Below are 17,349 nucleotides of genomic sequence, written 5' to 3'. Positions count from 1 at the left end.
CCTGGTTTCATTTGTATGATATCCTCAGTGTTATACTAACACATGAAAATGATGTCAAGTTTGATGTGTTTTTCCGGTTACTGCTTCAAAAACTGCTACAACCTGCAGTGTCATTCTTAGTTTTGTGTAAGTGCAGTGACGCCTGGAAGTATAGATACATATTTATGCTTTTACTTAAATATTTAAAGCAGATAATAAAAAAGGATGAGTCCTGGCAGTAATACTATAGTTACAATCAGAGGAAAATCTTTCATTTGGAAAACAAGCTGGTGAGACATTTGAGAAGGAAGAACAATATCGAGGACCAACGGCAGCAGAAGCAACCTGACACCAATTCAGTGTGAAAGGAAAAGGTCAGTTATTGAAACTTTTACCTAGGAATAACTTGAAAACAGACAAATTCTAAGGAAATCAACTGACTTCGGTGGTGACTTTGAATTCTAATGAACTCAGAAAAAAAAAAAAATTCCTTCTCAGGATGTTGGTTTATGACCAAATGCCTGCAATTATTTTGACATTGCAGTTAGCCATCTATCATCTGAAAACTGTATTTACGCAGCTTTCTGTGGTCATTTTTAAAAAAATAATAATTTGAATTTTTCTCAGTTAATAGATTTTAGCTTCAGTGAAAAAAATACATAATTATCAGACTACTCTGATGACTGGAAACCACACATGTATGTATGACTTACTGAATTTGGTACAGAGAAGGTGTGACTATCAATATGCTCCATAATAATAATAATAATAATAATAATAACAATAATACATTTTATTTATATAGCACCTTTTAAAAACATGTTTACAAAGTGCTTTACAGAGTGCAAGACATAGCGAGTGAAAACACTAAAGCACATGACATAGGTAAGGAGAGCTAGAATGAGTGAAGTAAAAACAACAATAAAAACCATGCAGAAATTAAAAAGTCAGTGATGAGTTAAGAAATAAAAGCATATTTAAAAAAGTGTGTTTTTAAAAGAGATTTAAAGAGGGCAAGGATGTGGCTTGCCTGACCTCCTCCGGCAGGTCATTCCAGACTGATGGGGCCCTGACTGCAAAGGCCCGGTCGCCTCTGGTTTTTAATTTCACCCTTGGAAGTTCCAAGAGGGACATGCGGGAAGATCTCAGGCAGTGGTTGGTGACATAGATTTTAAGGCATTCACTTAGATACTCTGAGGCCAGTCCATTTATTGCTTTAAAAGTGAGAGTTAAAATCTTAAAATCAATTCTAAAACCCACAGGCAACCAGTGAAGGGAGGCTAAAATGGGTGTGATGTGTTCCCTTTTCTTGGTGTGTGTGTGTGTGTGTGTGTGTGTGTGTGTGTGTGTGTGTGTGGAGTCTGGCAGCTGTGTTTTGGACTAACTGGAGTTTTGAGAGGTTGTGTTTGCTTAGGCAGGTGTAGAGTGAGTTACAATAATCTTATCGGGAAGTTATGAATGCATGGATGACAATTTCTAGGTTACGGTGTGAAAGGAAGGACCTGATCTAAGAGATTTTGCGTAGCTGATAGAAACAAGACTGGACTGGGGGGCATGTGGGTCTTGAACTCACAACCTCAGTGATGCTGTTCAGTGTACTGGCTAATAAATACCACAAGCTACCTGATTACACCACAGGAGCACAATGGTGCTAGTATGGGCAAATATAATTTACTGTAATGTTTTTCCATTACGCTGACACTACTTGACTTTTCCCAAGCTAATAACACCAGGAGCATTTGTGGATATGCTGAAATAATATCCTCCAGACAGCATTTAGGACTGGACAAAATGCTGGCTACTTTCTTCTTTCGGTAGGAAAATAAAACAAAGGAAAATTGTCAATGCTGTGTTCTTCACTAATTCTTAGATTTTTCTTTTTTTCCTCTTTGAAAATGTTCAGTGACACAACCCTAAAGTTCGACCTTTAATCTTTATTCTAATGTCATTCCATCAGCTTTACGCTGTGATTTACTCATTCATCTGTCCTCTAAGTTTAATGGATCAAACGTGATGAAGTCTTCACATCTTTGGTTGAAATCTGACTGAGAAGTAGTTTGGTTTCTCAACATCCGGCATCTTCAACCTGCAAAATTGTTAACATTCGAAAAATTGCTTCGAGATAAGGATAAATCCTGATATGAGATTAGAGAATACTGAGCTCCAGTGGCGCAATCGGTTAGCGCGCGGTACTTATAAGACAGTACGCTGTGGAGCAATGCCGAGGTTGTGAGTTCGATCCTCACCTGGAGCATGTTTGTTGTTCATCAGTTAAATCCTGCTGCCGTTTATGTGGTATTGTAGAGTGCATGATTAAACCACTACTGCCATGGAAAAGCTCAATCATTTTCATCTTATCCTATCAAAAATCTGAAAGCTTCACCGTGTCTACTGCTCAAATAATTTACCTTGGAAAAACAAAATGAGACTACAGCTGTGATATTTAATAAACACATTAGATTTATCTTTGTATCTTCTTAATGTCCCAAAAGAAGTCAAACTGAGGAATGGTCCAAAGACAGGTTCATCAGCTCCTGGCTCTAGATCTGTAACACTGGAGTGGTTCATTCTTCTAGTCTATGTTGTAAACCTCTTTTTAACAGACAGGTATGAAAAGAAGATCAATATTTCTATGAACACGCTCTGCCTGCTGTCAGAGTTTATTAGTTTACACACACACCATGAATTACTTAATGCTTCACAAAGAGAAGACTACTCATCACAGTGTTTACAGAGCTCTGCTTTATTTATTAAGTACATCCTGTATTTTGCAACAATCCCACAAAGTTGAGCAAGAAGAAGGTTCTTTGTTTTGCAGTTACAAAAAGGATCTCGACATCTAGGACATCTTTATTTTACTAAGCATCAATATTGACCTTTGGGAGCTGTATCTGTAAGAGTATTTTCCAAGTTCAGCCTTCTACAGTTTGAGAAAACTCAGCCGACAAAAGCATCAAAATATTGATATTTTTGGCTAAGATGGATACTGTGCTTGAGAAAAATGTACTCATTCCACCCATATGTTCATCTTTTCTTTCAAAGCCAAATGTGAGACCCTGCCTCTGACTCATGTTGCCTCTGTGAGTCAACTCATCTGTCCTTTGGCCAGATCCAATCAGCTAACTCCCACACTACCAGATGGTGCGTTTGACACCCGCCCAGATCGAGCGCTTGGTCCCCTGTGCGGCTTTCACGTCGTCCCAGTGCAGCCTGGTGTTTGGGATCTCATCCTGAGGCTCGGGGTCCACTCGTACTCCTTCTTTAGGACTCGCCACTACTATGGGCAGCATGCCTCGCTGCGACTGAAACTCCACCACGTTGAGTTTCTTCTTGTCGGCCAGTATCTGGTGGGTTTGCTGCAACAAGGAAGACAATAGAATAAAGAGGTGAGGAAGAAGTGAGGAAGATTGAATGTGTCTATGATTAAAACATTGTTTTCAATCTTTAGTTGTCTCTGAAGTTAGATACTTGAAAAAAGTAGCAGTACTCAAAACTAATCTCAGAAAGCTCTTACTCTGAAGATCCCTCCCTCTGTGACCTTTCCCACTCACCTGATTGGATAGTCCATTGAAGAGGGCTCTGGTGACGTTGAGTAGATTGACAGATCCCTCCACTTTGCAGTACATGTCCTGTATGCCAATCAGTTTGCACAGAGTGATGACTGCCCGGTGACAGTGCAGACCATAACCTGCAGAAACACAGACAATCAGGATCAAATGTACACATGGAAAGCACTGCAGGGTGATACAATGTAGAAATTAAATATGCTATTTGAAAACATGATCATGATCACATCAGTCCTATTTTAGTTTCTACACTGGACCCCAGTGTGTTTGAGAATTGATTTTCAGATTTTACGGATTCATTTTAAAGCTCTCCATGGCTTTTCTCACAGCTAAGTTTTGGACCTGTAAGTTTCATTAAAAAGCTGACACGGACCTCCTCGGGCAAAGGTTTATTGTGTGTTCCAAATACCAGACCAAAAATTAAAAGTGTTAGCTGTGAGAGAAGAATCATTCTATCGTTCCATCCCTTCATAGAAAGTACTTTTATGGGCGAGCATTTCCTGATTTAACATGAATTTTAAGAGATTTTTAAAAATAATTTCATGACTTTTAAATGTTAATTTTTGCTCATTCTGCCTGTTTTATGTTGCTGTCATTATGAGGGGCTTTTAAACTCCTGATTCTGAAAAGAGCTCTATAAATAAATGTTACATTATTATTAGTAGTAGTAGGAGTAGCAGTATTATAAAATAGACATAATCAACTAAATATATTTTTAATCCTGTGTGAAATGTGAAGAAAAATGAAGGTCGACAGATACTGCTGACATTATTCAATGAATCTGTGTTTGTAGAATAATTTCTCAAAAAATAGCTTCATAAGAGCTTCTTGAAAAAATTAACCAGAAGACAAGAAAATCCCCCACTGTGGGGGGAGTGGGCATTTCCTGCTGATTCTAATTGATCATTACTAATTTTTCAATTAATTATTGAAGCTTGCGTTTCTTGTTTTCAGCAGGTAAAGCTACAGTCAATAAAATGATTTCATCAGAATCTAGCTAAAATCGTTATATCACTATCAAAATGAAATTAGATTGTTTCTTTAAATAAATGTTCACGAATGGGATAAGTTTGTGAAAGGGATAAGTTAATACTAGGGAATATCTCATTTCTATTTAATATTTCAAGAATATTAATATCTGTTTGTAGGTATTAAGTTTAAGTGTTTCCACTTTGTGAGTACCAAAATTGTCATTGTTTTCAGAAGTTTCTTAAAAAGAATTAAAAAAAACCCAAAACATTTCTCTTCCTTTAATAGAGTTAAATGTCACGTAGCCTAACTGTAATTGAACCTCTGTCCTGTTGAGTAAGAGCTTAATGAATCCACATCGTACCTTCATCTTGCTTCTGCATGCGGAGTGTTGTCCTCTTGAACTTGGAATCGATGTCATGATAAACTGTTGAAGAGAATATCATTAGTGACTGAATAACACTCTCAGGATGTAAACCAGGAAAAAAACAGTCAAACTGAGTCACAACAAACAGAGCAAATGATTCCAGAAACTCTAATTATCTCCACTTGTTTGTTTCACAAAGAAGGCCTCTGTGTTTTGTTTAGCATCTTTTCTCCTGTTCTCCCTCAGGTCTTGTGTTTCTCTACCTGCCCACCAGATGTCCCTCCACATGGTAGTGTGTCTCTGTCTCTGCAGCAGCAGCTGTGGTCCATTAGTTATTCAGACACACTGCCCCTGAGTGGGAGCTGTGAGCATCTAAATGAAGAATGAGCACAGGAAAACTCCACGGTTTGAGGCTGAAATTGTGTGTTTCTTGAAAGCTGGCTGCTTTCCCTGCACCCTCTAGACATCCAGGTTGAATATGACACAATAAATGAACTAGGTTTTGTACTTAGATGTTACAACAACAACAACAACAACAACAATAAGGGAAGGGGTTATTGATGAAGGAGAAAATAGAGGGAGGGAATAATGCAAAACAAATAGTAAAGAGTGTGACATTTTTACGCAAAGTGAGGAAGTTTCAAATGCATAGTTGAATGTATAATTCTCACATACACAGTCTACAGGAGGAGCTGAATATTTGCTGTATCAGTCAAAGCGGATTCAAAAAAAATTCTCCTTTTTGGCTCACACTTTTAAATTTATTTGTTTGAGTCATTTTGTTGTCAACTTGAAGCCGAGCACACAATTAAAAACTCACTCAGAGTGACTGCAAACGGTTTGTTTTGTTGTTCTGCTGTCAAAAAAAGTCCAAAGGTGTTTTTTCTTTCAACAAAAGGTGCAAAGTGCCCAAAACAGAAACAACCAAATGTGCTTCTGCATTCAAATTTAATTTAATTCATTCTGGCTTCATATTTATTCTCACTCAAACTCAAGCTACATAAGTATTCAGCGGGAATAACGCTGCCAACAACAACAACAACAACAATTGGAAGGTCAGTGGAGCTCAAACCTCTGGCATAAACAATTTTCAAAACTACAGCCTCTCCTTTGTGTCCTTTTAATTGATGTTTTGTTTATCCAATCATACCGGATAAAACATAGATAAAATATTATAAAGAAAGACAGTTTATTGTCCGGTGGAAGGGGAAAAAAGGCTTGAAAAATCCTAGAGATTTACTGTATGGCCTGCTCAAAACCTTAAACAGCATTTCACTTCTTTTTTGCAAACTATCGCCGACCAAAGTAAAAAAAGGGTTTAAAATTGTACAACTTAGTCAGTAATGAGGCAATGACTCTGTTGAGTGGGCAACGATGAAGACAGGTTTGAAGACCAAGACCTAGACTGAAGAAGTAAACAAACATCCGATCACATGGCAGCTCAGACTGGCTGCAGATGGTTGCTTAGCGAGAGCCGGAATGACACTAACCTGCAAAAATTAAATATACCACAGTTCTGAGCTCAAACTGAGAGGACACACACATACACACACTCACAGACACACGCTTCTCATCTGGTGCCGTGCCATAAAAGGAAGGTAACTTTCTCGTGTGGTGGCCGCGGTGAAGGCTGATGACTCACACACATTTAAATTTCTGGCTGGGCTCTCCAGCAGCAGCAGGAGAAGCCAAGTGGGGCTTTACAATAAGAAAAGTACAAGGGTGCTTAGTAACTCTCGTAAATTTATGCAAAAGGCCATGTATTATACATTATTATGCTTGTAGGAGTACTTGAAGGTGATATCAGGGGACAGAGGAGGGGGGGGGGGTGGGTGGTTGGAGGAAGAGATGTAGAGAAACAGATGTATGGAACCAAAGGAAGGGTTAGAGATGTGAGGGAGAGAGCTAACCCAGCTGCCCCTGATTCTGGATGTTTATCTGACCCTCAGTTGAAGCACAGTTACAGTAGAGATCTGCATAAAACTCTCCTAGTTAAATTAATATTCCTTGATCAGACATTTTTATGTCTCATCGGCTGCTATGATTGACAACACCCCATCTCTGAATTTAGGCATGACATTCCAGTACTCTACTACTGAGCGGCTGTGGCTCAGTGGTAGAGTTGGTTGTATCTCAATCGAAAGGTCGGGTTCAATCCCCTGTCCGCATGCCGAAGTGTCCTTGGGTAAGACACCTAACCCCAGACTGGTTTAAAATATATGAATGTGGTGTGAATGTGAGTGACATGTAATGTCAAAGTGCTTTGAGTAAGGGCGCTGGTGGCCTAGCGGTCTAAGCGCACCACATACAGAGGTTATAGTTCTCGCCAGTTCGACTCCCCGCCGCGACCATTTGATGCATGTTTTGGCAAAAATGCCAAAAAAATTTTAACTTAAAGAAATAAAAGTGCTTTGAGTGGTCAGAATGCTAGAGAAAGTGCTATATAAACACAGTTTGTATTTGAATGGTAAATGGACTCTTGACATGACATAGTTCATCTTCCCAAGGTAACAAAATACATAATTTACTGGAACCAAGATAATAAACAACAACAACAACAACAACAACAACATAGGAACGACCCTGTATTTGGGCAGCCCCTCAGGTCTGTGGATGCATCTCTGCTGGTTGTGCCAAGTTCCTGCCTTGAAACAAAAGGTGACCGGGCCTTTTCAATCAGAGCTCCAAGTTTGTGGAACTCCCTGCCACTGACAATTAGACAGTCCACAACCTTAACTGCCTTTAAATCCTCACTAAAAACATTTTTATAGGGGCGCTGGTGGCCTAGTGGTCTAAGTGCCCCACATACAGAGGCTACAGTCCTTGTCGCAGGGGTCGCCAGTTAGATTCCCGACTGATCGACCATTTCCTGCATGTCTTCCCCCTCTCTCTACTCCCCATATTTTTCCTGTCCCTCTTCAGCTGTCCTATGGAATAAAAGGCATAACGCCCCAAAAATATAACTTAAAAAAAAACAAAAACATTTTTATATAAGAAGAAATTTCTTCACCCCTAATTCTTGAATTTGCTCTGCGTTCAGATGTCTTGCTTTGCTTCTGTCTTTTTTCTCCCCCGTTTGCACCGTTTTTTATGCTTTGTAATTCTCTGCTTGTTTGTTGTTAAGCACTTTGTAACCTTGTTAAGAAAAGTGCTATATAAATAAAGTGTATTATTATTGTTATTATTATTACTATTATTATCATTATCATTATTATTATTGTTATTATTTCTTCTGCAACCACAGATGCATGTGCAGAATAATAAAAAAAAATCTATTTTTTTTACATCAACTTCTAGGGCTAATACATTATCTGAGAAATTCCCAGAATGTTCAACAATGTTGACGATCATGTAAAAACAAAAAGAGAGAGAGATACACCTCCAAAAAGTGGCTTTGACTGATTTACAATTATGTGAAGGAGAGTAGAAGCAAAAGGATGTGGATGGATGAAGGAGAGGAAATACTTACTGGTTCTGTTGTTGTATCGCTCTATGTAGTATAAGTAGTGGATGGCTCTGTTCTTGGCCTGTGGATCAGTTACATGAGAAAGATAAAGACAGTTTTCATTAAAATGCAGGAGCTGGGGGGCTTTTAAGCTTCTGCCCTAATCAAACAGAGGTGAGACAGGAAATGTGTGGAGGAGAGGGGGGGACATGCATCAAAGGGCCAAGACCAGGATACAGCAGTCGAACTAGCATTGAGAAAGGAATTGGCCTCCGTACATGGGGCGCCTGCTCTACCACCTGAGCTTAGCAGTGTGCCAGGATTAAATCAAGTTTTGATGAAAAAGTTCTGCATGAATCTAGTCGAAATTAATATCCTCTTATCCAAAACGTGGTGAGTTTTGTTACAGTATATAAATGAATAGAGGAATTATCTGTTCATCTGAAATGATTTGTGGTTGCATAAGTTGTGATCCAGACACACAATAAAAATGAATCTTTATTGCATATGTCGGTCTAGCCAAAGTGTCCAATTATTGTCCAACTGCATTATAACTCCTGAAACATTCAAGTCTAAAAGCATACTTCACTCTGACAGAATAATTGGCGAGAACAATTCAGTTGAATTCTCAAGTCTCACTCAATTTGATTTTCACATAACAGACAATAGGACAAACTGAAGGAGCTTAAAAATGCCACAAATTGGGGATAATAACAGGAAACTGACTCAGTCAGTGATTAGAGGGACTTTGTTGTCTTACCTTCCTCAGAGCTGTCATTCTGTCTGCTGCTTTACCCAATGCAAAACCTGGAAGAGGGAGAGCATTTGTGTGTCATTTAAATTGCTATTTAAGTGTAATAACAGGTGTGACATAAAGACTGAAACATGAAGGCAGGTAAGATAAAGCAGCTCTAACAGACTCTGTTATGAGAGGTCGAAGACAAAGAGTTTAAGAACTGTCAAAAGCATTTCCTGCTCCTCCCTTAAACTGCACAGGCTGAAAGGTTTCAGTGTCATTCTACACATAAAGTAAAAACAAAGACAATGTCGACAGAATTTCAGACTCCGGTTCATGTTTTAAGAAGATAAAGGAAATGTATTTGGCAGCAAGTGTTGTACCTGCAGCTCCATTTCCATTTCCCACAGCGACCAGACAGCTGACAGACCTCTTCCTGCCCTCCTTGGCTGTCATGTTGAACACACTCTTCACCTACAAATCAACAATAATCAAACAACCTCACATTAGAAGTGCTGTTATTTAGTCAATGATACAAGGCTGAGTGCTGAAGGTGATCCCTGCAAGGAAGTGTGTGTTTGTTTTGTGAAGTTTTCAAACTAAAACTGATTGTTAAGGCTGTGTGTATGTCAGTGCTGTCAATCCAGACATGAATCCCTGTCCAGATTTAAGTGATTTTCATCGATCTGTAAGTAAACAGAGCTGCACAGTCATCCACAAACACATCACCCCCGTCCTCCCCTGTGCAACAATGTAGGCTGATCAGCTATCTGCAACGCCACTCTTAAAGCAGCAGGGGGCATCATTGATACACTGCAGAGAGACGGAAGCAGCGGCGGAACGCTAAGTGATGGTTAAAGTATAAAACAGGAGGAAGGAGTTTACTAGAGGTGAAAAAAGGAGGTACATACTGTAGGTTAAAACATCAAAGAGGCCAGGAGGGAAAAGAGGGGACACACTAAAGAATGACAGAGAAGGAGAGAGAAAATGAGAAGGAAAGATATGAGAAAAAAGTGTAGAAGAGGAGATATAAAAGAGAGAGAGCAAGGAGAGAAGAGTCAAAAGAAGGATGAGAGTAAAGAGGGACACACAGATGTTTGGCCTTCAAGACAACAAACAATGTGTGTGAGTGAGGGATTGAAGGGAGAAGGAAGGAGTGAAATTAGAATAAGAGACTAAAGAAGAGAAATAAGGTATGGATATAAAAAAAAATATGAACAGAAAGAGGAAGAAAAGGAAAACAACAGCTTAGAGGTAAAGAAGAGGAGGGGCAGTGTGACGCAGCAGAACAACAGACAGGGAATGCTCTGTCATAACATATGTGTCTGTTTGGCCAATGCAGATGTGCGTGGTGTGTACGAGCAGGTGTGAGAGAAAGAGAAAATGACTGTGTGATACATATGTGTCTTGATGGGAGAAGAGATGTCCATAAAAATGAGAACATTTTCAAAATCTGTGAAAACAAACACACACAGCTGCACCGATACACGCACACGCATACGCTCACCAAAAAATCCGAAAACCTAGAGTGAGCTGAGCTGAAGTAATTTTGAGAAATAAAAGCAGCCACTGTTACTGATGACTTAATTAAACTGAGTTAATGAAGTTAATTAGAGAGCAGATTAAATGATATTTTGGTTCCACACATTTTTTAATATTAATCATTACAATTATCTTAAGCATTTAAGACTACTGTAACTATCATGTAATATTTAAAGCTGCAATGATTCCTCTGTGAAACATTACACACATTTGAACACTGATGGCATCGTAAAGTTAAACATGTACTCTCTTTTTAGGTCAGTTTTGGTCTCAACACATCATGTGGAAAATTAAGCTCTTCAGCTGCTAAATGCTTTACAGGAACCAGCCAACATTTAGCCAGGTTGTTTGTCTGGGACTTTATACCAAATCAGGCACTTTCATGCGGGGCTGTGCTGAGTGGTGGGTGTGGCAGAAACTGAGTCAGGCATGTTAGTGTGTCTAAATCTGTGTTTTGGAGCTCTGCTGTTACAATTTAGTGGGATTTTGTTTTTTTCAAATTCAAAGTTTTTCATCCAGGGGAGCCCTTGCACCACATAAAAGGCCCCCAGAAGGAGCTCAGAGGGCGGGCAAAATACCACCGGGATTGGGCCTGGAGGAAAAAAAAAAATCCAAATTCAAAGTTTTTCATCCGAGCTCCAAATAAGCTTAGCAAAGATTGAATTCAGCTTCATTGACGATATTGTTTGAAGATAAATCCCCTGACAATACATTCATGATTCAATGCAAGTACATTGATATCTTATGTATATTTACATGTCAATGAGAAGTATAAGGGACCTAAAAGAAGTGGTTAAATTGGAAATATGACATATCAAGCATTGTTTTATGATACAAAAGCCATGACAGAAGAAAAGGAGTGTCTTAAGGTGAATGTGAGAGACAGAAAATGTGGCAAAAAAGATAAAGGAACAAAGGAGTAGAGGAAGGGCACACCAACGATAAACGACAACCTCCAAAGTGACATCAAAGACTTCAACAGTAAATCTAATTCTTATGTGATGTTGTGTTATTGATAAGGACTCTCTCGCCCCCCCCTGTGTATTTGATCCAGGTGTGCTACACATCTGTTGGTGCCCACAGTACTGCCTAAGTGCCTCGTACAGGGACCATCAACAGTCATATCTCTGCCAAAGAAAACCAAACACTTCACCTCCGTGCTTTCATCCAAACCAGAGAGCAAAAGTGACAGAGCAGCGTTGAATTTCAGCTAACAGAACTTCAAAGTGAAGATGTTCCTGCAGCCTGACTGTGTTATATAACACACAGCTCAGTGCAGGGGTTGTAATTTAACTGCAGGGCCACCGCAGAGGGATCCAGGTCAGAGAAGAAGCAGCACCGAAACACTACAAAAACAACCCTGCAGGGCACACATTTACAGACACACACGGACTCATGTGCCCCTGCTAGTTCACAACAATAACTCCATTCAAACTTTACATACTTGACTCATTTCATACCTTCATACATACACACAATGCTAACAACAGTCAGTCAACAGGCAGTCCATGAGAGCTAATATTAAAAACAACAGCACTGGCACTTTAATTGTCTGTCTCACCAGGTGTTTTTAGTTTAATTCATTAGCAATGACGCAGATAGTCTTTGTCTAGACTGATCCAGCTGGTATCCATCACACCTGATCAACACATTGATTTCACCAGCGGAATAATAATTTGAAACAAAGATGAACACACATCGATAAAACAGAGAAGATTATCAGCATAACTGTGTAGAAAAACACTAAGTAGCCAGAGTGCTGAAAAATATTTGGGTTGTTTGGCAACAATCCAACACAAATCACACTGACACATAAACATCAGGTAAACAAAAAGTGATCATCTGTTGTTACTTTTTACTGTTTACCACTAAATGCTGCCGTCAGGACTGTCGTATTAAAGTAATATCATACTCAAGGTCGTGCTGGTTTACTGAATAATAGCACACCTGTTCTTTTCTTCTATAGCAGAATTAGTGCTGGGCAATAATTCGAATTAGTGCTGGGCAATAATTCGATAACGACAATTATCGCGGTATAATTTTTCTGCATATAAATATAAAACATTTTCAATAAAAATTATTTATACATATATATATAAACATGTAATTACACCCCCGCCCACTTAAAATAGAGGGGGCACTAATGAGTCTTAAACCCTCGTTGCCACCCAACATTTGAAAGAAGAAGACGACAGCATTGAATAGCCAATCATGTCGCAGGGTGAGAGGTAGGCGGGGCTTAAAGATGTTCGGAGCTGAATGTAAACACAGCTGAGACGAGGGACAGCAGCATGGAAGAAAACTCAAAACCTACCAGCTCAAAGCAGAGTCGTTAGTCTGACACTGAGTCAACTCTGCTTTAACTATCAACTTAATACACTTATTTAAATATACTTTCAGGATGTGGGTAAAGGAAGAGCACAGAGACAACTTCTGCTGTTCATTTCTAACACGTTTAATGTCCACCGCGACCGTAGGACAACTGAACACTGAATAACCGTGATACATTCACTGCACTGTGTGACACGTCACTCTTCTCGTAACCCTTAGTAATCTTAAAGGGGAGAGCTCAACTCAAAACAATACTCTACTAAACTTATACACAGTACACAGTTTGATATATATTTGTTGTAAATGTAAATCAAATTATGGAAATAACCTCAATCTGAAAAAAATAGGATCTCCAAACTAAAACTTCCCAAGAATCTTATTTACACAAAGACCTGCTTCCTGTTAGCACCGTCAGAAATAATGGATTCCAGAAGTTCATTAGAAAACTAAATCCAGGAACAAACTAACACACTGTCTGGTTTCTTCAACTTTCACTCAGGACCGAAAATTCTGCATTTAAATTTAAATGAAATAATGATTTGATATTTATCGTGATAGCTATCGATATTGACTGGTATGAAATATTTTATCGTGATAACATGATTTTCAATATCGCCCAGCTCTAAGCAGAGTCATAACTGTGCTGTTATTCAGAATATTAGCACACGCTCTTATTTGATATGGCCAAAGTACACAGTCATTACTCTGTATGTTTGTGTTCCCAGCTTAAACAGAGATACAAGCATCATTTCGCTTTGGCACTGTGACTCCAGCTTGAGAAAGAAAGAACAGGAACATATCCTTGCTTGCAGTTAAGTATGAGCATGAAGCGTGTGTACGCCAGAATAAGAAAGCTCTTCTTCTCTGCAAAGATCCTCACCTGGTTTGACCTTAAACACTTTCCTTTCTCCTGTTTTGAGGAAACTTGTAGCTACTCACAGACAGTTTCTATTAGAAGAGTGTGTAAACATCTGTAGTCATGTTGAGCTTTTGGCTTCATAATGTTAGCTGAAGATGCAGTAGTTTTGGCCGAGCAGCGTTTGCAGCAGAGCAGATGGGCTGAGTTTTTCTCTGCCGGATGAGCGACAGCATGGCTGTGGGAGGACACTCTCACTTCTGTTTCATCTCTTATTTTCTGAATCTGTTGCTGCACATCTTCCTATCTGTATCTGTCTATATGCAGCAGTGCAGGGGAGGAGTTTCCTCCACATGGAAGCAGAGGGAGCAGTGAGAGCACAAAACTCCCCCAACACCAAACAGAACACTGCTTTCACCTTCTGATGAAAATCCTTTCTTTCACACATTACATCCATTTTATCTGCACTTAGTGTCATTTCTTACTGCTGACCTCTTCTCTGCACCGTTGATATTTTCAAATGACGTGTTCTAATATTTTCCATAGTCCTACTTTAGTTTGTTCTTCTAAAAAAGGTGTTCTCCAGGTTGCAAGTCATGTAAACAAAAGGAATCTGGAATTGATCAGCAAGTGAAAGACTGTGAATAGTTCAAATAAAATAAAAAAGTTTATATTAGCTGCGTCTCAATTCAGGTGTAGGATCCTTTGGAGGACCAGCCTACGAAGGATGCAACCTTTGTAGAATGCATATATCACTCAGGCGGATCTGAAAGAAGGCAGTCGAGCTGGGGACATACTGTTTGCGTCCCCAACTCATCCATCATTAAACACATAGCGCTATGCAACACATATGTTGGAACAGCCTTCGACACGCCACTCCGACACGATTGGTCTTCAAAGGATGTGAGATCCCCTGATTAGAGACACCTATTGTCTCAGGATATTATATGAAAGGGAAGAGTTCCTTGCCAACAATAATGTTAGATCAGAGCCGGCCCTAACCAACTTGGTGCCCTAGGCAAGACTTAACTGGTGCCCCTTGTATTATAACCAACTCTAACTATCACATCACATATACACTGAAAGACAACTGACATCCAGCTTTATGTTTTACAGGTTTCCTTTGTTTTAAAATACAAATACCTCTAAAAGAACTTAAATAAAATGGTAATAACACTGATATTTAGCAGGGAAATAATAATACAATTTCAAAATGCATAATGTAATAGTAGTAGAATTTATCCAGTAATTATATAACACATTAATTTAAAAGGGCAGACACTTTAAACAAAGCAACAGTCATGTATTAAGTGATGACTGAAAAGGCAGAAGCAAAATGCCTATTCAAGCCTAGCCTACATTTTCTATCTAATTAAGCTAACAGCTTCCAAAGTGTAAAGAAAACAACAATAACAAAAACAGGTAAAAACACTGAAAGACTTCAAAAACTGATTTGCATACCATTATTTTTAAAACACAAAGTTAATCACAAGCTTTTAATTGTTACTGGAATCAGTCCGCAATTTCATAAAAAATTTAATGAAATAAAACAATATTGTTTTTCCTATTACCTTCACATTTTCTTCCTCACTCATTTAGCGGTGCCCCCTATGGATGGCCGGCACCCCTAGCATTTGCCTATACTGCCTATGCCACAGGCCGGCCCTGTGTTAGATAGTCAGCAACATGTTAAGTATCTAGAAAGACTTGAAATAGAGATTGAGACCGTTTAATCCAAAGAAAAAAGATACTGAGGTAATAAATCTGGGAAGAAGTAGGGTAACTATCTTACAGTCCTTTGCAACCATGCTGTCCATGAGAAAGAATGCAGGATAAAAGTACTTCTGCATATAAACCTGACTTCTCAAAATCAGAGGTTAAATCCACTTCTTTTTTATTGTCTATAATTTATTTATTTATTCATTATTATCATCAAGACACCATGTATCAATGATAAACCCATAATCAAACTTGGGTGAATTAGTCTTTGTGGGAACAGCTGATTGAGTTAAAAAATATGAGACTTCTCACATTTACATTAAACTGCAATTTGTAATTTAGAGTGAATTTATGTGAATATAAAGGCTTCATATAAGAGAGCTCTGCAATAACTAAACTCTACAATAACAGTCTTTTAATTTCAACAGCTCAATATTGCTTTCAATAAAGGGGTTTCATTGTAAACTTAAAGTGCTTTTGTGTTCAGTTTAGCATTGCATCACACACATTAAGAAACCACTTTCAGAACAAATATAATGCTTTCAACGAAATGATAATCAAACTGTATTAAAACCTTTCACTTAAGATATTAAAGTTCTGTACGTGCCTCTGTGGGACCCGCTCGGCTATTAAAACATTTAATCTGATTGAAAGTTCTCCCAAACAGTTGCCCTCATGCAGCCCACTGTCTGTTTACTTCGAGCAAAACTTTTCAAGGTTGTTGTCTTCAGTGAGAGAGAGGGGGAGAAAAAGATAAAAACCCCTGTTCTGACACTGACAACGGTCCATCTCTGTTAATGAAATCACTGAGTCCAGTCCAAGTGGCTGCTGCAGCTGGAGAGAGGCCATGAACATCACTTTTCTGTCTGTGGCTCTAACCCCCTCCCATTCTCCTGCTCTCCGTCGTCCCTCGCCCTCTTTTTCATCTCTCTAAAGGCAGACTGATTACAGTTCCTCCTCAGACCAGGACGGAGACGTGCAGACAGAACATGATGGAATATTTAAGGATGTGATTTAGATTTTTTTTTGTGTGTTCAATTAAATTATTCATTGTGGTGCATGTTTCTCTTTCAACCTCTCTTTGTATTCTTCTCTTACATGCGCTTACAAACCCTAATCTAAACATACAGAAATGATCATTTCTTGACATTTAGGACAATGTAATGAGTTGTTAGCACAACATTAACATACTATTATCTTATAAATGTTGGTGTTTAAAGGCACAGTGAGGAATTTTTAACTGGTGGAGAAACAGACTAAAACTGATTCTTTATGAGCTTTAAAAGCAAACAAGACCTTCAGCAATAATGCTGATCATTCCTCAGTTGTCATTTCTAACATCTGAAACTGCAATAATCAGATATCATAAGACAGCAGGAGGAAAACACTACTACACTAAAGAGGCATCACTTTGTCCACAGGGGGTGCCAAAGTCAGTACAAATCAAAAGTTCCCTACAGGAGTTTTAAGAAAATTGGAAACAAATAATAACATACAAGATATATCTGTATCACATAACATTTACCTAACTAATAATGTATACAGCTGAAATTTAGCAATATTAGCATCGATTCAGAGTTGTATTTCTACTAATATATGTTTATAGTCCTCATAAGGAGCTCACAGCTTTCTATTTATGGTTCAACTTCAGATTTCTATCAACAGATGTATGTGCCTGCAGAAACAGAGTTTGAATTGTTTATATTGCTCAACTTGAATAATTGAATTTAAATTTTAAATTTGAATCAGATCATTTCAATTTGTATCATTAAGCTGCAACTGGATTTGAAATGACATAGCTTGATGACCAAAAAAGTGCTTTACAAATGATGTCTGGTT

At 38.6% G+C, this 17,349-nt stretch overlaps 1 protein-coding gene and 1 non-coding gene across 2 annotated transcripts in view; one reads left to right on the top strand and one right to left on the bottom strand.

The window, feature by feature from the left end:
- The first annotated feature begins 2,139 nt into the window (after positions 1-2,139).
- On the top strand, positions 2,140-2,233 carry trnai-uau. The gene is made up of 2 exons: positions 2,140-2,177; positions 2,198-2,233. It is a non-coding gene; the product is annotated as a tRNA-Ile (tRNA).
- A 465-nt stretch (positions 2,234-2,698) lies between these two features.
- The window catches only part of mrps5 (mitochondrial ribosomal protein S5), a 38,451-nt gene continuing 23,800 nt past the window's right edge, over positions 2,699-17,349 (bottom strand). The window contains exons 7-12 of the mRNA XM_034682240.1: positions 9,446-9,536; positions 9,087-9,133; positions 8,351-8,408; positions 4,879-4,941; positions 3,531-3,667; positions 2,699-3,335 (exon numbers count right to left, since the gene is read on the bottom strand). Coding sequence (XP_034538131.1) covers positions 3,111-3,335; positions 3,531-3,667; positions 4,879-4,941; positions 8,351-8,408; positions 9,087-9,133; positions 9,446-9,536 — 621 coding nt within the window. The 3' untranslated portion in view covers positions 2,699-3,110. The remainder of the gene's footprint in view (positions 3,336-3,530; positions 3,668-4,878; positions 4,942-8,350; positions 8,409-9,086; positions 9,134-9,445; positions 9,537-17,349) is intronic.

Source organism: Notolabrus celidotus, chromosome 4 (assembly GCF_009762535.1).
Source record: "Notolabrus celidotus isolate fNotCel1 chromosome 4, fNotCel1.pri, whole genome shotgun sequence".
NCBI lineage: Eukaryota > Metazoa > Chordata > Actinopteri > Labriformes > Labridae > Notolabrus > Notolabrus celidotus.
Note: the sequence above shows the minus strand (reverse complement) of the source record. Positions and strands in the feature narration are given on the sequence as shown.